Source organism: Sapajus apella, unplaced genomic scaffold (genome assembly GCF_009761245.1).
Source record: "Sapajus apella isolate SASKATOON/1434 unplaced genomic scaffold, GSC_monkey_1.0 scaffold114, whole genome shotgun sequence".
Lineage (NCBI taxonomy): Eukaryota > Metazoa > Chordata > Mammalia > Primates > Cebidae > Sapajus > Sapajus apella.
Window position 1 is genome coordinate 4,652,993 of NW_022437054.1, and position 25,010 is coordinate 4,678,002.

The window sequence follows — 25,010 nt, forward strand, 5'->3', positions numbered from 1 at the left end:
ACCTGTAATCCCAGCACTTTGGGAGGCCAAGGCAGACAGATCACTTGAGGTCAGGAGTTTGAGACCAGCTTGGCCAACATGAAACCCTGCCTCTACTAAAATTTCAAAAATTAGGCATGGTGGTGTGTGCTTATAATCCCAGCTACTCGGGAGGCTGAGGGAGAATTGCTTGAACCCGGGAGGTGGAGGTTGCAGTGATCTGAGATCGCAGCCTGGGTGACAGAGAGTCCGTCTCAAAAAAGTAAAAATAGGCCAGGCGTGGTGGCTCACACCTGTAATCCCAGCACTTTGAGAGGCCAAGGCGGGCAGATCACGTGAGGTCAGGAGTTAAAGACCAGCCTGGCCAACATGGTGAATCCTCATCTCTACAAAAATATAAAAATTAGCCAGGCATGATGACAGTTGCCTGTAATCCCAGCTGTTCTGGAGGCTAAGGCGAGAGAATCTCTTGAACCTGGGAGGTGGAGGTTGCAGTGATCCAAGTTCGCGCCATTGCATTCCAGCCTGGGCAACAGAGTGAGACTCCATCTCAAAAATAAATAAATAAATAAAAATAAAAAATAAGGCCGGGCGCGGTGGCTCAAGCCTGTAATCCTAGCACTTTGGGAGGCCGAGGTGGGTGGATCACGAGGTCAAGAGATCGAGACCATCCTGGTCAACATGGTGAAACCCCGTCTCTACTAAAAAAAATACAAAAAATTAGCTGGGCATGGTGGTGCGTGCCTGTAATCCCAGCTACTCAGGAGGTTGAGGCAGGAGAATTGCCTGAACCCAGGAGGCGGAGGTTGCGGTGAGCCGAGATCGCGCCATTGCACTCCAGCCTGGGTAACATGAGTGAAACTCCGTCTCAAAAACAAAAAAAACAAAACAAAATAAAATAAAATATAAAGGATGAACTGATATAAAGAGGTAAATGAAGCTTTTTGCAAACTGCTGGTTGTAAAAAAAAAAAAAAAATCAAATTAATTTTTGACAATTCCCCAAATCCTATTTAAAACAACTACCTAGGAAACTTAAAAGTTGGGCATTATTGAAGCCAAGTTATTTTGTTTATCTTCTTACGACAAGTTTATGCATAAGTTTTCCTTGGGTTTTGTGGTGAATCAGTGTGTGCAGTATGGATTATTATTCTGTTCTTAACTATGTATTGGATTATTACAGCTGTTCTTAACTATGTATCGGACGTGTCTTTGAATACACCACAGAAATTGTGCCACAAGTGAGTATGATGTCCAGTCCCCACTAGGGTCCTGGTCCTTCCTGTATCTGCAGTGTGCGCCGACAGTCACAACAAAACAGCCCATAACCCACTCACACCAAAGGTAGCCCTTGCCAGCCTGGCCACCCTCCTGCTGGCTGTCCCTTCATGTCTGCAGTGACCTGGATCTGCACTGCCAGAGGCTGATGGCAGAACCCTTCAGAACGAAGGACTTAATGATGGAAGAAGTGTAAGGAAATGTGTATCTAACCATTCATGGCCAAGTGCAGGATAGTTCATTTCAGTAGGAATCTAAATATTACTGGACCAAGGGAGTTATACAGTTTCCCTGGAACACTGTATATGGGACGCTCAGGAGGAATTCTGAATCAGGGTTAGTCATTGTCTCAGCCCATATGTGAGTGCCAGGGCTGCCAGGCCCTGTGTTGGACCCCAGGGATACCGCGGTGAGCACGCTGGGCCTGGCCTGCCCTCCCGGAGTTCACAGTTGAGGCTCATCAGCCTGCCAACAAACACGCTGTCAGTGCCTCTTTTCAAAACTAACTTGTCATAAAACAGACAAGACCTTAGAATAGTTTAAATCATCCCAGCTGGAAAAAGAATGTTGCATGGTATTTGTGAATTTTGAGAAAGGAGTTTTCATTTGGTTGAATCTGTAAACTTAAACCACTCAACAAACATTCTTTTTTTTAAAGGTATCATATTCCTTCTTTCCTTGGCCCTATGATGTTTATTTTTGTTGCTCACATTGGACTTTAAGTGATGGTAGCAGTGCTGGCTGCATAAATAGATTTTTCCACTTCAGTGGAATCAGCAGAGCTTGTTTCAGTTGCTGTGTGGATGGTCAGCATTGCTCCTTCTCGCGTCCTCCTGGCATCCATCCTCAGCGTGGCCGTAAAAACCTTCCCAGTGTGTAGTTTTCTAAAAAGTGCGATCTAGCATATACATTTCACTCAGAAATACTTGCTTTATGGCAGTTCCTTAGCCAAGGCCGTGCTTTATTCATACTTCAGTATCAGCTAAGCCAAACCACAGTGGCAGTGAGGAGTGGGTCCTTTGGTTTGTTGACCCTGAATGTCCGGGCTGTCTTTGGCTCCTGTGTCTCTGTATTGAGATGTGGTTTGGCCTGAGAGAGTGGGCGTCTGCATTGCTAATTGTCCTCCCTGGTTTGCTGTCATCTGTGGGAGAACAAGAAGGAAAGGCCTTGGGTTTGGGAGAGCCCCTTCTTCCATCTGGGGTGACCTGGGAGTGACCTGTGCACCTTTTCCCCTACCCCCAACTCATATTACCCTCTCCTTACTGTTTTTAAGAGTACTTTCATCTGTTTTTCCTACATTTTTTTGGCATTCTAATCTCCCTTTCTCCCTCCTTCCATTACTTCCCTCCTTCCCTCTTTTTCTCTCCCTCTCTTCTTTTGTTTTAGAGTTGGGGGTCTGGCTCTGTTGCCCAGGGTGGAGTACAGTGGTATAATCATAGCTCACTGCAGCCTCAACCTCCTGGGCTCAAGCAATGCTCCCATCTTAGCCTCTTGAGTAGCTGGGACCACAGGCATGTGTGGTCACACCTGGCTAATTCCTTTTTAAATTTGTTTGTAGAGACTGGGTCTTGCTGTGTTGCCCAGGATGGCCTCAAACTCCAGGCCTCAAGAGATCCTCCTGCCTCAGGCTCCTTAAGTGCTGGGATTGCAGGCATGAGCCACTCTGCCCAGGCTTATTTTATTTTTAAATGATCTGTACAAATTTAATGGATGGACAAGAACAAGGACATTTCAGAGAGTAAATAAAGAGAACATTCCAACATAAACGGGAAAGGGATGTAGATAACATGGAACTCTGTCAAGCCCTTTAAACAAAGTCCAGGACTTTCTACCTTGCAGAGTGCAGCCTTCCAAGTAACCCTACCATTGCCTTTTCTGGCCGTTTGGATCTTGTCTACAGAAAATTGGACCTTTTCCATGGACTTTGGAATCAGTAAACACTAATTTTTACTTTTATAATGTATAATCATTAGTATTCCTTCATGCACATTAGTCATAGTTCAAGAAATGAGATGATTATTAGGCATCAAGCCAGAACAGGCACCGAGCCAGGACAACTGTCAGGTCCGATTGGGCGGAACACGCAAGGCTGTAACTCTGGTGAGCAGCTGTTGGTAACCCGGGAGGCAGCCTGCTTCACGGTCACCGCAGCGGATGGGCCCAAGTCACCCAAGCAGGCAAACACACGAGAACTTTCACATACAGGACATACCCCAGCACCAGGGTGGCATGCCCGTGGGCACGGGGATGTTCATCTGCTCTGCCACCACTGCATCCCCAGTGCCTAGAACAGAGCCTCACCCTGCTTAGTATTCCTCAGTACCGGTTCTGAATGAAGGAAATACAGCAGAGACCATGACGTTACTGATTTGGAAATGGTATCGATACCTTAACTAGTTGCTTTGCGATAGATAGATAATACGAGTACTTGGAGCATTTCTCTTCCCACGTCCTTACCTCCCTTCTTTCATCCCTGTTATCTTTGTAACTTTGGCTAGTGACTTTAATAGCCCAGCTCATACTCATGCACGTGTGGTGATGTTGGTGTAAACAAACCTACAGCGCTGGACGCTGCCGGTCTTATAGAGTATCCAGTAATGTCCTAGGCCTTGACATTCCCTCACCGCTCACTCACTCACTCCCTCACTCCCTCACTGCAACTTCCAGTCCCACAGGCTCCATTCATGTTAAGTGTCTTATATAGACACATATTTTTAAAAACCTTTTATATATGGTATTTTTACTTTATCTTTTCTATGTTTACAGATGTTTAGTTACAGAAACACTATTCTGTTACAGTTGCCTACGGTATTCAGTATAATCTCAGGCCCTGCAGCAGGTGTTTGAATAACGTGGTTTCATTTAAGATCATTTTGTTATAATGTTGATGAGAAAAAAATTGATTCCTGGCCAGGGCGACTGTGTGGAGTTTGCACATTCTCCCTCTGTATGGTAAAATTGGTTTTGTCAGACATCATTTTGCTTAAAGTTGCAGGTTTCTAAGAACATAATGACGATATTAAATGAGGACTTACGGACAGGTTTGTAGCCAGGAACAATATGCTATACCATCTAGCCTACGTGTGTAGTAGGCTGTAGCCCCTGGGTTTGTGTAAGCACACTCAGTGATGTTCACACAACAAAGTCACCTAATGATGAATTTCTCAAAACATATCCCCATATTTAGGAATACATGACTGTATTAATACATTCTGTCATTTTTTAAACTCTATTAAGTCTACAACAGCCAGCTGGTATTCCCTGCCCCCCACCGTATTTTACAGAGTCAGTAAAAAAGCAGAATAGATTTTTTAAATTCCTAGGCCAAGGCAAAGTCTCCACCAGTAGCATGTAATAAGAACACTGTTCAGTCATCCATCACATGGTGTCGCTCAGCCATGCAAAATTACCATTTTCTCAAAGAATCTGCTGCTGGACCTGAGAAGCTATAAAGTATATTTTCTGCTTTTTAGTTTACTAGCTCTCTGCCACTTGTGGGTACAGTGACCAGTTTAAAACTATGAATTTCCTGGCATGAGAAATAATACCTCTAGATCATTTGCAGCAAAGTATCAGAGTCCAGATTTCATGGAGATCTAAGACTTGTGGATGGGGCAGAGAGGACCTATGGATCCCAACTTTCTTGATACATACTCACCTTCTTTAGAAGCCAGTTTCAGTCTTTGATACAGGACAAGTGAGGAAAAGCAGATATTTCAGAATAGCAGCCAAGAAAGAGATGAGAAGAGGTAGGAAGGGCCATGGTCCTGATATAAGATAATTTGATGGTTAATTGGCATGTATTTCTACAAAAATCATGCCACCATCACTGTGAGGTAGCTACCATTACCATGTCGATATATGTATGAACAAAAGTTTTCTGGAAAGGAATTTAAAGAGACTTTACTCCAGTGAGCAGTTTGCAAACCAGGGAGATGCAGTCTTCAGTGGAAACTAAAGGCGCATTCCAGAGAATCTAAGGAGTGTTTGTGTTTTATAGTTTCTGTCCAGCTTCTCACTCAGGTCCACGTATGCAAATGAAGGAGTCAAACTTGCTTAGTTCCAATTGGCTGATGTTTGCTGAGCTCTGATTGGTCAACATAAGTCACAGCTTATTGACTGGTTCAGGCAGGGTAAACAAGAACAGGCAGCTATGAAACTCGAAAAGTTAAGCAGAGGTGTGGGTTTTTCAGGAATTCAAAATACGTGTGTGACTTCCAGTCAGCAAATGACCACTTGGTTCTAATTTGAGTTAAGGCCCAGTTAGCTGTGGATCCATCTTGAGGGATTAGCTCCTCCAGAGTTCACAGTGTCTTTGACAGTGCTTTTTTAAATGCTGTAATTTAAAATTTTATGAAAACACAGTCATGTTAAATGCACTGTTCGATGTTTTGTTTGTTTGTTCTGGCTTTGTTTGGATACTTTCTTGAATATTCAGCACTCTTGGCTGTATATGTTTGAGAATGATGTACTAAAAGCTGACTGGAAAAACTATAGCGTGGGGCCTGTAGAGTGGGGGCTTTGCTGTAGGGTGACCAGGTGGAGGCTGCAGGCTTCACTGAGCACCCACCAGTGTCTGGGTCTGGAGGCTTGTCCCTGGGGCCCTTCCGTTTTTACCGGAGGAGATCTTTAGATCCTCAGGGTATGTGGCTGTTGGCAGGGAAGGAGGGTTGAAACCTGTGGTTGATTTAGTACGTCCATGCTCACTTAACCCTCTGTGTTATTCCTTTGTGGATTTTTTTCTTTTTAAGACGGAGTCTCGCCTTGTCGCTTAGGCTGGAGTGCAGTGGTGTGATCTTGGCTCACTGCGACCTCTGCCTCCCAGATTCAAGCAATTCTGGTGCCTCAGCCTCCTGAGTAGCTGGGATTACAGGCGCAGCCCACCACACCCAGCTCATTTTTGTATTTTTCGTAGAGACGAGGTTTCACCATGTTGGCCAAGCTGATTTTGAACTTCTGACCTCAGGTGATCCGCTTGCCTTGGCCTCCCTAAGTGCTGGGATTACAGATGTGAGCCACTGCGTCCTGCCCTTCTGTGTTATTTCTGTGCTGTCTGCCCTAACTGCATGGTAGTCTGATTTGGTGTTGGCTTGGGGGCCTGGGGATACCTAAGGACACAGGTGATCTCATATAGACCTCCAGGGAGGCCCCTTTTTCCACCTACACCTCATCCTCACGGCTCTGTGGGCTCACAGTATGCATTTACTGTATTGTCCTCTGTTATGTGGAGGTAGCAGCTATTCCTCCATCTAGTTTCTGTATTTTAAGAGGTATTGAAATTTCTTTTTATACTGTGATTGTTACATAGTTATGATGAAAAATTAAGAATAATGAGAGTGATTTGGTGTGGCTAATACACCACATATACCTGGAAGTCCCACATATATGTGTTTGTTAACTACATTTTTTTTTGTGAGGTGGAGTTTCACCCTGTCACCAGGCTGGAGTGTAGTGACGTGATCTCAGCTCACTGCAACCTCTGCCTCCTGGGTTCAAGCAATTCTCCTGTCTCGGCCTCCCAAGTATTTGGGACTACAGGTGTGTGCCATCACACCCAGCTAATTTTTGTATTTTTAGTAGGGACAGGGTTTCACTGGGTTAACCAGGATGGTCTTGATCTTTTGACCTCCTGATCCGCCTGCCTCAGCCTCTCAAAGTGCTGGGGTTACAGGTGTGAGCCACTGTGCCTGTCTGTTGTGTTTTTACTTAACAGTCTGTTAATTGTTTTAGCTTGCCCTTAGGATAAGTATAAATTCCCAGACATGACTTGCTGGCCCCAGGAGTAGGAATCGTTTGAGACCAATGATCCAGCAGCAAATTGGAATTGATTTGCAGGAACAGTTTCTGCAGAGCTTCTGAGAGGAGAGGGGAGGAGAGGTGTCAGGGAGAGATGCTTGTTCAGCACTTTGCAGAGGGCTCCAAGGCGTCAGACGTGCAGCATGTTTGCTCCTGCCTTCCAAGAGCTGACCACATGGTGGGGGAGCCAAGGCACCAAAGAGCTGTGATTTGCACATTCGTTTCTTCATTTATTCCTTTGCCTCTTGGTTCGTTCATTCATTCATCACTCACCACATGTGACTGAGCAGTTTTTATTTACCAGACACAGTGAATATGAGCTCAGATTCTGGCCCAAAGAGCTGGCAGGACAGGGGGGCAGGACTGTGAAGAAATAGCGTAAGCTATGGGACAAACAACCCGGGCCTTTGTTTTACTGTTAAAACTCTATACAACATGATTTTGCAACGTGCTTTTTTCATTCATTATGTTTTTGCGATTTATTCATGTTGATAGATGAGGCTCTGATTTGTCTTAATTGCTGAACTGTGTTGTGCTGTGTAATTATACCACTGCTTATCTATCTACTTTCCTGGTGATGGGTATTTAGATAGTTTCCAGTTTTCTACTACAGACAGAAGGGCATTGAGTATTCTTCCTGTCTCCTCTTGCATAGGTGGGGAACTTACCTAGAGGGTGGAAGTGGAATCTTGGTTGTAGGATTTGAGCATCTTTTACTTTACTAGATATGTTCAAAGTATTCTCCTGTGTGATTGTGCCAATTTATACACCTTTTCTCAGTTTATCAAAATGCAGTCTCTCTCTAACTTTGCCAGCACTTGCTGGTGTCAGACATTTAAAGTATTTGTCAATCTAATGGGTGTGAAATGCTTCCTTGTTTTGTAAAATGAAGTTCTGTGATTGCTAATGACATTGGACTTCTTGTGACTATTTAAGTTTTGAATGCAGGCTTTACCACTGCTTGTATGAACTTGGGAAATGATTACATCTCTGAGCCCCAGTTTCCTGGCTTGGTGAAACATAAATACCTACATTTAGAGTTATTATGAGAAGAAGGGACCACATGCATGGTTCCTGGCTGTTTGTGTCTCAGTGTGAAGTCATTCTACCAACACCCCCAGCGGGCCACCCCTCACCACTGTGAAACCCCCCCCCTCAGGCTGTAGTCTGTAGCAGCAGGAGCCAAAGAGGTCCTGTGCGAGCAGGGGACACTTCCTGAGAACCCCAGCAGGAGTCCTTGGAGAGCCGCCCAGCTGTGGATGCGGTGCCCTAGTATCTGTCCCATGGTAGCTGTCCCACCACACCTCTGTGGTGTCCCACTGGCTTGTCAGCTCCTCGTCCATTTCTCTGCTTATACCTGGCTTCACATGGTGGAGCAAGAGTGGGCCTTTTAAAACAGAAGTCAGGGCTGGGAACAGTGGCTCACACCTGTAATCCCAACATTTTGGGAGGCTGAGGCTGGTGGATCACTTGAGGTCAGGAGTTCGAGACCAGTCTGGGCAACATGGCAAAACTGTCTCTACTAAAAATACAAAAATTAGTCGGTGTGATGATACATGCCTGTAATCCCAGCTACTCAGGAGGCTGAGGCAGGAGGATCACTTGAACCCAGGGGGTAGAGGCTCCAGTGAGCTGAGATCATGCCACTGCACTCCAGCCTGGAGCGACAGAGCAAGACTCTGTCTCAAAAAAAAAAAAAAAAAAAAAAGAATATTACCTACAACTATCTCTTTTCTTACCTTTGGCTTTGACTGGAAGAAACCTGATTATTGGCTGAGCCTCCTTATATCTCAGTTCCTGGAAAACAGACTGTGGTCTGTAGACACAATTTTTAGCTTTTAGAAAGAAAAAGCCTGCTAGTTTATCATCAGTATGGATGATGCCTGTCCTGACATTCCACTGTCAGAAACAGAGAATAACAAAATAAATTCTAACTGATACGGTAACTGCCAAGTTTTAAACAAAATGGTTGGATTTTAAAGCATTGTTGGAAAATGGAAACTTGTTACAGAGATTCTGAGCCTTTGGAAGTATGACTTAAAAATGAAACCCATAGGCTCGGTGCGGTGGCTCACACCTGTAATCCCAGCACTTTGGGAGGCCAAGGCGGGCGGATCACAAGGTCAAGAGATCAAGACCATCCTGGCCAACATGGTGAAACCCCGTCTCTACTAAAAATACAAAAATTAGCTGGGCCAAGTTGTGGCACACGCCTGTAGTCCCAGCTACTCGGGAGGCTGAGGCAGGAGAATTGCTTGAACCTGGGAGGCAGAAGTTGCAGTGAGCCGAGGTTGCGCCACTGCACTCCAGCCTGGTGATGGAGCGACATTCTATCTCAAAAATAAATAAATAAATAAATAAATAAATAAACTAAAATTCAAATTAAACCCATAATATGTATCTATTTCAAAGTCATACTGTAACTTTTTCAGAAAAATACATAAAAACTGCGTAGCCAGGGGATTTCAGTTTTTGCTGCCATACTTCATAACTAAAATATTTGTGTACTTTACCAGATCACCTTGTCAGCGACTCTTTTGAGGGCACTTTGTGAAAGTAGCAGATTACCATCTTCCTTCTTGGGTGAAGCTATAATTTGCCAGATCTTCCAACCTACTTGACAGCATTTTACAAATAACCACAGGGAAGCAAGCTCTGTTCAGTCTGCATCCAAATGTCCCCCCTTCCCTGGGTACTCACGGGCTGCAGGTCCCCAGCAGTGCAAGCCGTGGGAGGCACGGAGAGCCCCATGGTCCCAAACATGCACAGCTACTCTCTTAAAAAGTCGCGAACACACACAGGTGCTCTCCTAAAGCCCCACAGTCGGAGACAGATGTGTGTGGTGAGGCAGGCCTATGTACTATTGTCGAGTGAGTGGATCTTTTTGATGGAGACAACAGCAGAATTTTCCAGGCAGCCTTTGTCTGGAAGTGAAGAGCAGCATCTTCACACATATTTAACCTGCTTAATTTTAGGGGCCAGGAGTGGCTTGGAGCCCAAACAGAAGTCTGCTCTTCCAGAGTCACATTTAAGCTGTTGATGCTTCAGCTCTGATGACTCTGGCTTATTTTTTGGCTAACTTTTAATGCTCAGTTAGCACAAGTCAGTCCTTTATAAACTCAGTCTCATCATAGTACGTAACTTAGGTGGCACAACAAGTCTCTGTAGAGCCAAGCTGTCTGTCCACTCGCCTTTTTTCGGGGATATGCACCTTGGGTGCTGGAAACTAGGGCTGAGGGGAGGCCACCTGTGAGAGCTGCATGTGTGTCTTGGGCCTGGTCTTCTTCCTCTGTCACTAGTGACAGCTGTCCCAGCCTCTCGTGGGCCCTGGCCCACCACCTTGCTTGCTATGATTTTTTTTTTCTCCCTCACACATCGTAAGCTGAGACAGAAACTGAATCCCTTCCTAGGGCTTTGCCTTAACCTTTTTGTAATAGCATAGGGATCTCACTCTGTCACCCAGGCTGGAGTGCAGTGGCACAATCATAGCTCACTGCAACCTCCAACTCCTGGCCTTAAGTGATCCTCCTGCTTTGGCCTACCAAAGTTCTGGGATTACAAGTTTTCCTTTCCTTTATGAAGACCTTTTTCCTGCTAAGGTAGTGTTCCCAGCAAGAGTGTGAATTAAACCCCCAATTAATTCCTCCCTTAATTCTGCTGCTAGAGGTCCAGCAGACAGGGCTTTGCCTTAACCCATAACCTACCACTCTTGTCAGAAAAAACATTGAAAGTTCAGAGTGAAGCTTGCAGATGAACTTGGCAAGCCCTTTCTTGACCCTGGACCTGAACCTACCTTGGAAGGCAGAGAAAGCCCCATTTCTACCTGGGTTAGTGCAGCCCTGACCAGCATGAGCCCTACACAGCAGGAGGACCAGAGGCCAGCTCTGGGTCCCAGCATCCCTCTGACTTACACCACATTCTGTCCTGGTCAAATGATTTTCATTCTCCGTTTTCTCTGTGCAATCTTTTCTGTCCACCATACAGTTTATTGAGCCTCCTTTTGAGTCCTACCCCAGCCCCAGCCCTGCCCTCCATCTGACCACATTTTAAAGTGGGTATCTCTCTAACTTAGTGTTCAGTTGCCTTTTGTTTTGGGAAAATATTGGCCTCTGCCCACTCGTGACGCCAAGCCCTCTTGACCGATGGTTCCCAGAATTTTCCTAGAATTGCGTCTTCTGTGGGACCAACGTGGTCATTCCATGGAGTACCCCATTCCTGTGCTGTCCTCTGAGAACTTCCTGGCTATGCTGCTTTCCCCAAGCATTCATAATGCTGGAGCTGGTCTCTGTCCCTTGGTGTCATGCTCATGGCCTGGCACATGATGACTCCCGCTGTGAATTTTGCGTAATTAATTATTTTCCTGGTGACTTGTACAAATCAAATTTTAGTGTACCTGCTGTCCTCCTTAAAAACAGGAATGTCTGGGTGGGTATAGGTTTTGGAAGGAGACAGAGAAAATCCTTCCTCGTGAAGCTCTTGTGTAATTTCACATTGGGCTTGGCTCTCAGACCCCTTAGATCCAGATACTGTTGGACAGCCCCATGGACGCAAAGCGCTTCCTGCCGAAGCAGACGCGTGCCTGCCAGGTTGGAGGCAGGGGGCCGGGAAACCCACTGCGGTGCTGGTTTCCTGCGCTTAGAACAGCATGCTGTGTGCACACACAGGTTCATGCCGACACATACGTGTGCTGGTTGGTGCCCAGTAATGCTGCTTTAGAAAACACTAGGACTGAACAGGATGTATACTGTTAAAGGTTGATTCTCCCTTCCATTACAGAAGCTTTTTTTTGAGACAGAGTTTCACTCTTGTTGCCCAGGCTAGAATGCAATGGCACGATCTCGGCTCACTGCAACCTCTGCCTCCCAGGTTCGTGATTCTCCTGCTTCAGCCTCCCACGTAGTTGAGATTACAGGCATACCCCACCACGCCTGGCTAATTTTGTATTTTTAGAAGAGACAGGGTTTCACCACGTTGGTCAAGCTGGTCTCAAACTCCTGACCTCAGGTGATCCATCGGCCTTGGCCTCCTTTCAAAGTGCTGGGATTACAGGCGTGAGCCACCGTGCCTGGCCACCATTACAGAAGCATTTTTAGGTGCTCTTGAATGTTATGTTCCTCTGTATGTTATATTCATTTTTAAGTATCTTTGTATGTTACGTTATTTTTTTAAATTTGAGTATGTTTTTCTCACAGAGAGATTTGACCTAGTAATAGTAGCCATAACAAAGGGTTTAGCACACTTTAAGAACAAAAGCATTTAAACATTAAACATTAGTAAAAGTAATTTTATAGTCAGATATTAACCCAACCAAATATTTACTTTGGGGCCTTAAAAGATGTAAGATTATTTAAAAAGACACTCCTGGCCAGGCGCAGTGGCTCACACCCATAATCCCAGCACTTTGGGAGGCCGAGGTGCACAGATCACTTGAGCCCAGGAGTTTGAGACCAGCCAGGGTAACATGGTGAAACCCTGTGTCTACCAAAAAGATAAAAATTAGCTGGATGTGGTGAAGTGCACCTGTAATCCCAGCTACTTGAGAGGCTGAGGCAGGAGGATTGCTTGAACCCAGGAGGTGGAGGTTGCATTGAGCCAAGGTTGCACCACTGCACTCCAGCCTGGGTGATAGAGTGAGATTCTGTCTTTGGGGGGGAAAAAAAAAAAGACAAAAATTAGGTCGGTGTGATGGTATGCCTGTAGTCCCAGCTACTTGGGAGGCTGAGGTAGGAGGATCATTTCGGCCTGGGAAGGGTTTGCAGTGACCAGAGATTGGGCCACTGCACTCCAGCCTGAACTCTGAGCAAGACCTCTCTCAAAAATAATAGTAAATTTTAAAATATATATTTATTTAGGTTCTCACAGTTCACTGATCATACCAGCAATCAATAATGGGACAGTAATCTCATTTTTTTGGAGAAATATTATTTCTAAGCATATGGTTAAATCTTTGTGTTAATAACTGTCATTTTACCTATTTGAAAATTTAACTTCTTTTTTTTTGAGATGGAGGGAGTCTTGCTCTGTTGCCCAGGCTGGAGTGCAATGATACAATCTCGGCTCACCACAACTTCTGCCTCCCAGGTTCAAGCAATCCACCTGCCTCAGCCTCCCAAGTAGCTGGGACTATTGACGTACCACCATGCCTGGCTAATTTTTATATTTTTAGTAGAGACAGGGTTTTACTATATTGGCCAGGCTGGTCTCAAACTCCCAACCTCGTAATCCACCCAGCTTGGCCTTCCAAACTGCCGGGATTACAGGCATAAGCCACTGCACCTGGCCAGAAAATTTAACTTTTCAGAAAACTTTATGATATTAGCAGCAATTGAGTCTATTTGGACAAAAGCTGAGGAGACCAAACCATTCAAAATTTAAATTCTTAAGGAATTTAAATGTAAAGAATTTAAGTTTTGAATGGTTTGGTCTCCTCAGCTTTTGTCCAAAGAGACTCAATTGCTACTAATATCATAAAGGTGTATGGGATTACAGGCCAGGTGCAGTGGCTCATGCTTGTAATCCCAGTACTTTGGGAGGCTGAGGTAGGGAGGATTGCTTGAGCCAGGAGTTTGAGACCAGTCTGAGCAATATAGTGAGATGCTGTATCTGAAAATAAAAAAGAAATTAAAGAATAAAATTAGCCAGGTATGGTTGCCTGCACCTGTAATCATAGCTTCTTGGGAGGCCAAGGTAGGAAGTTTGAGTCCAGGAGTTAGAGGCTGGATTGAGCTTTGATTCCACCACTGTACTTCAGCCTGGGTGATAAGAGCAAGACCCTGTCTCTAAAAAATAAATGACAAATTTTAAAAAGCTAGGCACCATGGCTCACTCCTGTAATCCCAGCACTTTGGGAGGCTAAGGCAAGCAGATTGCTTGAGCTCAGGAGTTCCAGACCATCCTGGGCAACATGATGAAACCCCAGCTCTACTAAAAAAATAACAAAAAATTAGCTGGGTATGGTGGTGCACGCCCGTAGTCCCAGCTATTCTGGAGACTGAAGTGGGAGAATCACCTGAGCCTGGGAAGTCAAGGCTGCAGTGAGCTGTTTTCATACCACTGCACTCCAGCCTGGGCAATAAGAGTGAGACCCTGTCTCAGAAAAAAAAAAGGTAATTAATTTTTAAAAAGATAATTAATTGTGGGCATATTTGTCCAGATTATACACAGCAGAGAACAAAGTAGAGTCAGTTATCATCAATTATCTACTGTTGTGTAACCAACCGTCCCAGAATTTTTAGTGACTTAAAAATAATGGCTTATTATTTCCTATGGCTCTGTGGGCTTGGCTACGCTCAGCTGGGCAGTTCTTCTGCTCTATGTGGTGTCTGCTGGGTTTCCATGTAGCTCATCCCAGTGGGAACTCAGCTGGGGCCGAACACCCAAGAGGGCTTCACTCATGGGTTGAAACCGTGGCACAGTTAACTGGATCTGTCTCCAGCCATGGTGGGATCTCAGGAGTGAAAATGGAAGCAGCCAGGTTTCTTGAGGGCAAGGCTCAGAATGGCACAGCAGCATTCCTGCTTCATTCCACTGACGGAGCAAATCACAGGCCAGCCAATATTCAAGGGGAAGGGAAGTAGATTCCACTCCGTATTGAGAGCTGCCGCCTGTATATACAGGGATGGGAGAAACTGTTAGTGCCCATTTTTTGGTAGCACTGTTAGGGACACATGAATAGAAATATAGGATCCAGGACCCCTGCAACTATGCACGGCGTGTGTGTGTGTGTGTGTGTGTGTGTGTGTGTGTGTGTGTACAGGGAATTTTTGGTATATTAAGTTTCTGTGGAATGTGCTTTACCTCTGTTCACCTATCTCAATTGTGACAAAAGTCTTATTTTAGCAAACATCCTTCAAAATCCTGGAATTTTACAGTTAAAAGAAACTTTGGGATTAGCTCGTATATTCTTATCTTGCCATTTTGTTGAGCACAATTGGGATCTGGAGAATTTTTGTGATCTGTCCACAATTATGCAGCTAGATAGTATAGGTAGTTTTGTTATCATGGAATTTGATATACGTGGAAGCATCTTATTGTCATGCTCTCTTTAGAAACCATTGGTCTTTCAACATAAAGTTAAGTCATACTTTAATTTTTTCCATGTTCTAGTCAAGCCCTTGTTCATAGCCATAACTGATTTGTATACATAGTTACTAAGAGACACAACATTTTATACAATCAGCATCTTTACATGTTGTTTATACTACTGAAAGTTGCCTATTTTGTTTACTGCTGCATACTCAGCATCTAGAGCAGTGGTAGATTTTTTTGAGTTGTAGTTGTAGAAAGTATTATTTCTGGCTATGGTAAGTATATTCTAGGGACTATAGTAATTAAAATTGTTGTTTAGTAATGGCCATGTGGCCTCTAACTCCCATCCCACACTTTCCTATTTGAGGGGCTGATATACCTAAATCTGACAGATAATCATTATGGAAATCAGTTTTTCAAAACTGAATTATTTCATCCTGAGGATAAATTTCAAGAAATAAAATTATTAAATCGGGGTACAAAAAATGTAATAACTTTTGATACTAATAAATATCACCCTTGAATATTTTTGGTTTATACATGACCAAGAATAGTTTCACCAGCTCACTTATCTTTATAATTATTGATTTTATTTTGGTGCTAACAGTAGTTATAAAGTGCTCTTTATCAATGTTTCTTTTTTTGTTTGTTTGAGATGGAGACTTGCCCTGTTGCCAGTGCTGTAGTGCAGTGGTGTGATCTTGGCTTACTGCAACCTCCGCCTCCTAGGTTCAAGCGATTATCCTTGCCTGAGCCTCCCAAGTAGCTGGGGCTATATAGGTGTGTGCTGCCACACCCAGCTAATTTTTTTTTTATTAAAAAAATTTTTTTTTGTATTTTTAGTAGAGATGGGGTTTCGTCACATTGTCCAGGCTGAAGGCCAGGTGCCCTGGCTCATGCCTGTATGTAATCATAGCATTTTAGGAGGCTGAGGCGGGAGGATGGCTTGAGCTCTGGAGTTTGAGACCAGCCTGGGTAAAAGTGAGAACCCATCTCTACAGAAAACTTTTTAAAAAAATTAGCCGAGCATGCTGGCTCCCACCTACAGGAGGCTGAAATGGGAGGATTGCTGAAGCCCAGCAGGGCCAAACTGCAGTGAGCCCTGATTGAGCCACTGCACTCCAGCCTGGGCAACAGAGCAAGACCCTGTCAAAAAAAGCCTGCTTGCTTCTGCAGCGCAGCAGGTATACTAAAACTGGAACAATATGGAGATTAGCATAGCCCTTAAAAATATACAAAACAAAAACAAAGCATTATGCCAAATTTCTTCTTCGTTCCTTTCCCATAAGTTACTTTTAAAAAGATGTATGTTTATACCTGTGTGCGAGGAGCAGGTGTCCTCCCTGCGTGTTTCTGGCATACCAAGGTGCAGGGGCCTACAGCACCACCAGCTACCGGAGGAGGTCGCTGCAGGGGCTGGAGCTTCTGCTGCATCCATGCTAGGTGACAGCTCATTTTCTTCTTGCTCACAAACTCCAAAGGCCACCTCTTCCATTTGCCCTCCACTTGTTTTCCAGCCACAGTTCGCTCGCATGCAGTGCATGCTGCACCTGCCCAAGGTCGCCAGGGCCACGCCTTGCGTGGACAGTGTCGCAGAGGGGCCCCAGTTCCGCGTGCACAAGATTGCCAGGGCTCCTGCCCTGCGTGGACAAGGTAGTGGACAAGGTCGCCATCACCCCCGCCCTGCATGCACAAGGTTTCTGGGACCTCTGTCTCATGTGGACAAGGTTGTGGAAAAAGTCGCCAAGGACCCCACCCTGCATGCACAAGGTCTCTGGGGCCCTGGCCTCGCATGGACGAGGTCCTGGACAATGTCATGTCCCTGCTCCCCGTGTGCACAAGGTTGCTGCGGCCCCCACCCCGCATGGACAAGGTTACTGCGTGGACAAGCTTATGGTGCTCTGCCCCACCAGCCAAGGTTGTCGGCCCCGCCCTGCCTCGCCCAGCGAGGACAGGGTCTTGGGGCCCCACCTGCCCAAGATCGCTGGACATGGGAGGGGCACGCAGCGGTGGGACCTCTAGAGGAGCTCTGGGCCCAGAGGGGCTTCATTCTTCCAGGCCCCTTTCCATGGTGGTGGGGTTATAACACTCTGGAAATTCCAGCTCCTCGGCTCCTATGTCCTGGTCAAAAAATCTAGGGATTTGGGTCAGAGGTTCTTTTGAAGACCAGCCCGCCCGCAATCCTCCAAGGAAGCTTAGGATCTTGCCAGAGACAAGGCAGCCTCCCCTCCCAGCCAACTCTTCCCTTTCTCCCCATCATCCTTTGTTTTTTCTTAATTTAATTTAATTATTTATTTATTTTTTTTTTGAGACAGGCTCTCTTGCTCTGTCCCCCAGGCTGGAGTATAGTGGCATGATCTCAGCTACTGCAGCCTCTGCCTCCCAGGTTCAAGTGTTTCTTCTGCCTCAGCCTCCTGAGTAGCAAGAACTACAGGCACCCACCACCATGCCCAGCTAATTTTCTTACTTTTTACAGAGATGGGGGGGTCTTGCCCAGGCTGGTCTTGAACTCCTGGCCTCAAGCAATCCTGCCTTGGCCTCCCCAAAGCACTGGGATTACAGGCATGAGCTACATATGACTGAAGTGGAAGTTACCAGAGGAAGCCTGAGAGACAGGCAGACACAGACAGACAGAAGGCCATGAAGACAGGACAGGGCCAGAGCACTTCATTTCTGCTTTTTCAGCCAAACCTCATAGCTGGAATGTTAAAACTTTAGGATATGGTTTTGCTAAGGCTTGAAAAATGTTTCCTTACCAGGAAGGGCTGAGGGGAAGGATCTTCATAGGAAATTCCTTCCCTCATACATAATTGTCATTGCATTTAAATTACTCGCATTCACAGGGCAATGCACGTGAAATACTTCTGCTGCTTAGGCATCGCGAGCCCAGCTCCTACCTTGCTAAGAGCTAGTGGTAGATGGAAGGAATGTCTTCTGGTTCCCACCCATCCTTGTGGGCCCTGTGCCTACTAGAGGGGGACCATGCCAGAAGAGCAGAGCGTGTGTCAGGAGCCCATGCTGGTCTGCCTGGCAGCTGGTCAGTGGCTGGAGAGCTGGGTGAGGCCAGCTTCCCCAAGGGACAGCAGAGGGGATCATAATGGTATACCTGCAACAGAGGCCTGGACCATCCAATGGGGAGCCTTGGAGCTGGGATGCGGTCCTTGAAATTGAGAGGAACTGCCTCAAGATCCTGGCAGAGCCCGAGGTGCCCCACACCTCAGCCACCTCGATGTTTTGTTACATGCCTCTTTTGCAGTCCTTTCCACATCAGACAGCATGTGGGCAAATCTCACATTTCCAGGCTTCATAGTGTTAGATTCAGTTATAAGTGAACACCAATTTGTTGACAAAATGTAAGAGGAGAAATATCTTGGGAAAGATACCTAAGGTACAGATGTTCAAAACTGCTTTATTAATATGTAATTCACACACCTGAAGTGGAGTTCTACAAGAGCTGTCAGTAGCAGCAGTAAAGCAGTGAAGTTTGAAATCTCGGTTTTTCTTGCCCTTTTTTATCCCTCCCCAGTCTCTCTGTTTTAGCCATGAGGCAGAAAACCTGTGGAGGAGCTCTGCTTTAATGGAGTGGGAAGAATTCCTTCTATCTGGTCCAGGACCACCAACCCAAGCTGAGGACAGCCCACTGCAGTGCATGTCACTGCTGTCCAGAAGAGATGAGGCTGCCAGGCCCCCAGGGTATCCTTGATGCAGTAGTATTTAGCCCTACTAGCTTCTGTTCTGCCGCAAGTCTGACAAAAGAATTTTTCATTTGTGTTTATGAATCTGCAAGAACTACCCACAGGGTAGCAGATAAGGGCTCTAGGTAAGAACCACTGTGGCTCCCCAAACTGTGAGGCATAGAGTTTATGCCATGTTAGGTTTTGCTGAATTTGATGTGGATTGTGAATAATAGTATCAGTTCTCCCTTCAAAGTATCCCAAATCTTCTACCAAGCCAGGTGCAGTGACTCACACCTATAATCCCAGCACCTTGGGAGGCTGAGGCAGGTGGATCACCTGAGGTCAGGAGTTCGAGACCAGGCTGGCCAACATGGCAAAACCCCATCTCTACTAAAAATACAAAATTTAGCCAGGTACGGTGGTGCATGCTTATAATCCCAGCTATTCGGCAAGCTGAGGCAGGAGAATTGCTTGAACCCGGGAGATGAAGGTTTCAGTGAGCCAAGATCATGCCACTGTACTCTAGCCTCGGGGATAGAATGAGACTGTCTCAGAAAAAACATAAACAAAAAAAGAATCTTCTACTACTCTAATGTAGGTAGAAAAAAAATTCTTCCGGACGATGTGAGATGTGAAAGAAATCTCAAAATCAAGATGCTTACGAGGTTGGGAGGACTGAGAGTGCAGCTGAGTTAGAAGCAGAAGATGGGGTTTTACACACATTGAGAATCCTACTATTGCAGCAGGTGGCATGGAGTGGTCACTAATGAAGCAAGTGTTGAATGCCACAGGTATCTTCTGCCAAATCTGGTGCTAATATGATGGCTTCAACTCCAGCACTGATATCTGTCTAGAAGAGAAGGCTCCATTTATGGTAACCAAGTTCAATGGATTAGCATCTTTTCTTCTATGAGACATTAAACAATCCTAAATTAAACTTTCTTGAGTGTTTTAGGAGAAAAATTTAGTGTGTAGGATTTTCTTGTTGCATGTGGCTAGGTGACACAAAGTCATCAAAGTCTTGTTAGCCTGCCACATGACTCTGTAAATAATTAGTAATTGGTAAATAGGGCATGACACACACGTTCAAATGCATTAAGATTTTGTGAGCTTCTGTAGAAGAGGCTCTCCTGAAGAATGGCACATGTGCAAACTAGATAATGAAGTAAAACTTGGAAGTTGCTGCTGCTGTTAATGTTGATTTGAAATTCCCTTTAGCCTGTGCCTCAGTGCATCTCTGCTGTGTGCTTTATCTCCATCTTCCACACACCAGGACAGCCTGCCCAGTGGAACAGGTAGTGTCTTCTCACACTCCCTGCTTGTAGCTCTGTCCTCCTTTCCTCTATCCTATGTCAGTCTAATTTAGTCACTCAGTCATTCATTGAACAAATACCTGCGATCACTTTCTACACACTAGACACCAGAACACATACCTGAGCTGTCCTTGCCTTCAGTTGACTTGCAGCTTCACCCTTGCGTGGGGGCAGGGCTGCCCAGCCTTTCCACGTCTTGGCATGCATAGACGTGGCCAATGTTTCCACGGCAGCCTGAGGTAAGCTGCGCGAGATTGGAGGTGTCTGTTGAGGCTTAGTGAAAAGAACTCATTACACTTCTTTCTATAGTTATTATAAGAAGAATACGCAGTAAAACATTAGAGTCATTAAATGTCAAACCTGCACAAAATCTACAATTAACAGTTTTTACGTTTTTTCCCAGAAACACATAAGATACCTTTGTGAACTGTAACATCTAACCCGTAAATGATGCTGATGCCGAAACGTGACATTATCTCCTTTAGTCCCAAGAGCGACCTGTTAGCCTTATTTCCCAGATGAGAGAGTAGGGAAATCACTTGCTGAAGGTTCCACAGCTGCTAAGTGGCAGAGGGGAGGGGTGAACCCAGGCCCGTGGCCTCCGTCTCTGCTCCCTGGACCACTGTGCCATCCTGCCATCTTTTGGAATAGCCACCTACAATTCTAGATAAGGACTCTTAAAAGGCGATCTCTGTACATTCCTTTTTAAAAAAAAATTTTATTTTTTATTTTTTTTCTTTTTTGAGACACAGTCTTATTTTGTTGCCCAGCCTGCCCTACTTCCTGGGCTCAAGCAATCCTCCTGCCTCAGCCTCTTGAGTAGCTGGGAGTACAGGCATGTGCCACCAATGCTCAGCTACTTTTTTGTAGAGATGGGGTCTCGCTGTGTTGCCCAGGCTGGTCTCAAACTCCTGGGCTCAAGCAGTCTTCCTGCCTCAATCTCCCAAAGTGCTGGGATTACAGGCGTGAGCCACCACATCCAGCTTGACCTCCATACATTCTTAGAAAGGAAGTGGCCAAGCTCCTAGGCCGGCTTCAGCTGCATCTCCTTGACACACTCCTCCCGCCTCCTGGCTCTGACCTCTTGCCATTCCCCAGACTGTGTGCTTGTCTTCACTCTGTGACTCCGCATGTACTTTGTATATTTCTGATGGATTTAGAAGAGGTCGTATATTTCTGATGGATTTAGAAGTGGGTTCCCATTTCCTTCGGCGTTTAAAACGTAGCTCTATGTATATGTACAGTAGCATCTTCTGAGAGTTAATGTATTTCTTGTTAAAGAAGCGTTGATGGACAGATAACAAGGGCAAGCCTCAGTCAACATGGGTTATTTGAAGGGTTTATTTATAAACAAGCTGGCTCATGAGTGTGGCTCACTTTCATGACTTGAAACTCGCCTCTGAACATGAGTCTTCACTTGTGGTCTCCTTGTGGAGTTTTCTTAGTTGAGTTCCTAGATTTGAAGCACAATAAACATGCACATCTTGAGTAGTGGGTGCTTTGTAAATGGGGAGAGAGTTTGAGAACATCCACATCAACCTAGCCTGTCCTGGAGGTGTCCCTTCCTTGGCAGTCAGCAGGTACTGGGTTAATGAGCACAGGCTGGTGATTCACCCTGCAGGAGACAGAGCGTTGGTCACGTTTCAGACAAAGCACTTGAACGGTTAGTGCTGATGGAAAGGCTTGCGGTTAGAGTTGGCCCTAATTGGCACATTTTTTTAATGGTCGCCAAAAGCTCCAGGGTGATCCCACAAAGATGTGGTCTTATATCGTGTCTTCCTCCAAGCTGTTGAGTCTTCGCAGACGTGATCTCATCGCATAGCACAGCTGTGAAGTAGGCAGTGGGAGTCTTATCTCCCGTCCCAGGTGAGGCCAGGAAGCGTTTCCCTTCTGAACCACTGCTGTCTGCTCTCTGCGGCTCTTCCAGGTTGTAAACATTTGCCCTTTCTGGCAGTCCCAGCGCCACTTCAACAAACAGCTCTGTTCTTATTACCATTTTCCAGTCCGTCACTTCATGTCCCTCCACTGTGACGTGGCCTGCCCATGTGGCAGCACCTCCCCAGGCCTTCCACCACGTGTTCCTGTGCAGCCCCTTCCTTGTCCCTGCCATCTTGCCATGCCCACACCCTCATTGCTAAGAACATAGGCATAGTTTACAGCCAGCGTTTTCTATCCTGCCACTCTGCTGTCATATGGCCAGGACTGGAAAGCTTGATTTACTATTAGTCCATCACATATGGATAGTAAGTGCTTAATTTCTTCTAGGCATTGTGTTAAGTGGGCAGATACAGGCATGAGTAACATGGTTTCCGGTCCTGCCAGGTTCTTCTCGACCTAAGGGAACCACAGACACACAGCTGAGTGTGATTCGGGTCATGGGCACCAGGATGCCCCGTCCAGAGGAAGGGAACACTCAGTGCTGCGTCTCTCTCTGCAGACTGGCTCTGTGACCAGGGCCAGGGTTCATGCCGCAGAGTAGCCCTGCACGGTCTCCCCCACTACCCCTGGGTGTTTCTACATCTCCACCCCTTTCTTGTCTGCTGTCTGGGTAACTGTGGGCTCCTTTCCAGGGCTCCCCATTGTGCATTTTCAGTTTCCTCCTGCCAAAGCCCTTTTTGTGGCCTTTGCCTGCTTCGCCCTTGTCCCAGAGCCAGCCTCAATGGTGTTCTTTTCTCTCTGCTCACCCTCCCTGTTTGCCTACGGCTCTTTCTGTCCTGAAAGATGAAGGGGGCATCGTTGTCAGAGCTTCACAGCCCCACTCCCCTGGGCTACATCTCTTCTGCACCCTCCTGCCTGTTCTGTCTCCCCCACCTGAGTGCCTCCAGCTCTGCACCTTCAAGTGTCCCTAGCCTGACCTGCTGACACCACAAGTCTCTGTTTGAAAGCTTCCTTGACTGCCTGCAGACAGGAACAAAACCCTGGAGAGACTGGCCCCATCTTGTGGGTCCCTCTCCACATCTCTTCCACCCTCGTGTGCTGCTGCTATGAGCCCATCTTTCCCCAGGCTTCTGCTCTGGCTGTCCCATCTGCCAGGAATGCCTTTTCTCTCCAGGGCTCTCCACCTGCCCAAAGTCTGGCACAGCTTAGCCATGCCACCCTAACCTTCCACCTCGTCCTTCGGGTGGAAGGGGGCGTTCTCCTCTGGCCCTCATCCATTTTACTTGCCCTCTCCGGTGGTGGCCACCAGCCTCTGTCTTGTGTTCATCCCACAAGCAGTTTGAGGGACCTGTCCTGTGTGGGCATGGCTCCATGGACTCCTGTTGTGTCTGTCTTTTCTTTCTTGTACAAGTCAGATCTCTAAGGGCCAGTCCTCTGCTGCTGTAGCCAGCACAGGGCATTGTAAACAGTAGGCATGTAATATATGACTCTTGGGCAGCTGCACCCTCTCCTTGGGGACAGGTTTCCTCATCCCAAAGTTAGCCTGGGGGTGAGCTGAGGTTAAATCCAGGTTCCCTGACTCCCACAGTTCTTCCCCTTAAACGTTTCTAGTTTTAGGTTCATCCTGAACTCACCAGTCCAACCACAAAAGTTTTTTAAGGAGAAGCAGAATTGAAATCTCTGCCCATCATCAAAATTCCCATATGTCCTTAACAGAAGGCCAGATAGTCTGTGGCGTGGTTTATGCTAGGCTTTTGTCATCAAGCACCTGCAGGACACACAGCCACCTGCGCTCATTCCGAGGGTCTCCTGCAGTGCTTCACAGGTTCTCAGCAGTGACAGAGGCAGTGTTGCAGCACAGACTGGGGACGGGAGTCCCTGGCAGCTTTGCTTTAGGATGATGTGCACTTACCTCTCCTTTGCTCTTCCCTCCCAGGAGATGGCTGGCCGAGCTCTCAAGCAAACTGGCAGCAGGAGCATCGAGGCCGCCCTGGAGTACATCAGCAAGATGGGCTACCTGGACCCAAGGAATGAGCAGATTGTGCGGGTCATTAAGCAGACCTCCCCAGGTGAGCCCAGGCTTGCAGCATGGTGGGCGAAGACCGTTTGTGGCTTCAGGACACAAAACCATGTGCAGAGAGGTCTGACCTGGCCTGGCCAGAACCAGTTTCCTGGCACATTGCCTCGTTCTGGTAACAGGCAAGCTGAGTCTGCCCTGCGCTGAGAGCCAGGCCCTGGCAGGGGCAGCCCCAGGTGGTAGACCAGGGAATGCGCCCGGCACTTGCCCCATCCACCTCGTGTGAAATTACCTTGGCACTTCCTCCCTAGGGAAAGGTGTGTGCTTGTTTTATGAACGGTCAAAAAAGTCAGCAAAGTGGGAGTAAAAATGGTCTTTTCACTTTCTCTTGGGCCTGTGGAGGGATCTTTGACATGGGTGGCTTCTTTCCTCAGTTCCAAAACACACCTCTCTCACATCATAGCCTCTGAGAGTGGCTGCCCGACGGCAGGCAGCATGGCAGAGCTGGGCCCCCTCAGCATCCCTGTGAAGGGCCTGAGGCACCGCACCAAACCCCTGCTTTTCATTGGCTATGGGTGAATGTTACTTTCCCAGGATGGAGCACAGATTTCCCTCTGCACTTGCCTTTTGTATGTGTATTCACTGACGTCTTCTGAGCCCAGGGAAAACCAAGCCTTGGTGTGCCTGTGACCCCCGGTTAGTGCCAGGTTGTCAGGGCCTTCACTGCCAGGTATCGGGTGTGGTCTCCCTATAGGCAAGGCACAGCCTTTCCACCCTGTGGCGCCCTCTGCCAAGTGGAGCCAAGCGGAGCAATTGGCCTAAAGAAATGAAAGGAGGCTTCGTCCTTCCCTCTGGCGTCGGTTTCAGAGGAGATGTTCCAAATGGAAGTCAGGATTAAGGCAGCAGCAGATGAAATCAATTTGGATATTTGTAGAGGGGTTTTGTGTGGTTTTTAGTGTTGTGTATATGTCGCTTTAATACAGACCCCCCAAAAACCTAGAAAACGTTTTAATTTGGAAAAGAGGTGAAAGAAAAGTGGAGCAGC

At 46.5% G+C, this 25,010-nt stretch overlaps 1 protein-coding gene across 2 annotated transcripts in view; it reads left to right on the plus strand.

The window, feature by feature from the left end:
• The window catches only part of LATS2 (large tumor suppressor kinase 2), a 93,904-nt gene that overhangs the window by 50,537 nt on the left and 18,357 nt on the right, over positions 1-25,010 (plus strand). For both annotated transcript variants that reach the window (XM_032260117.1, XM_032260118.1), the window contains exon 3: positions 23,885-24,017. In XM_032260117.1, the coding sequence (XP_032116008.1) occupies positions 23,885-24,017 (133 nt within the window). The remainder of the gene's footprint in view (positions 1-23,884; positions 24,018-25,010) is intronic.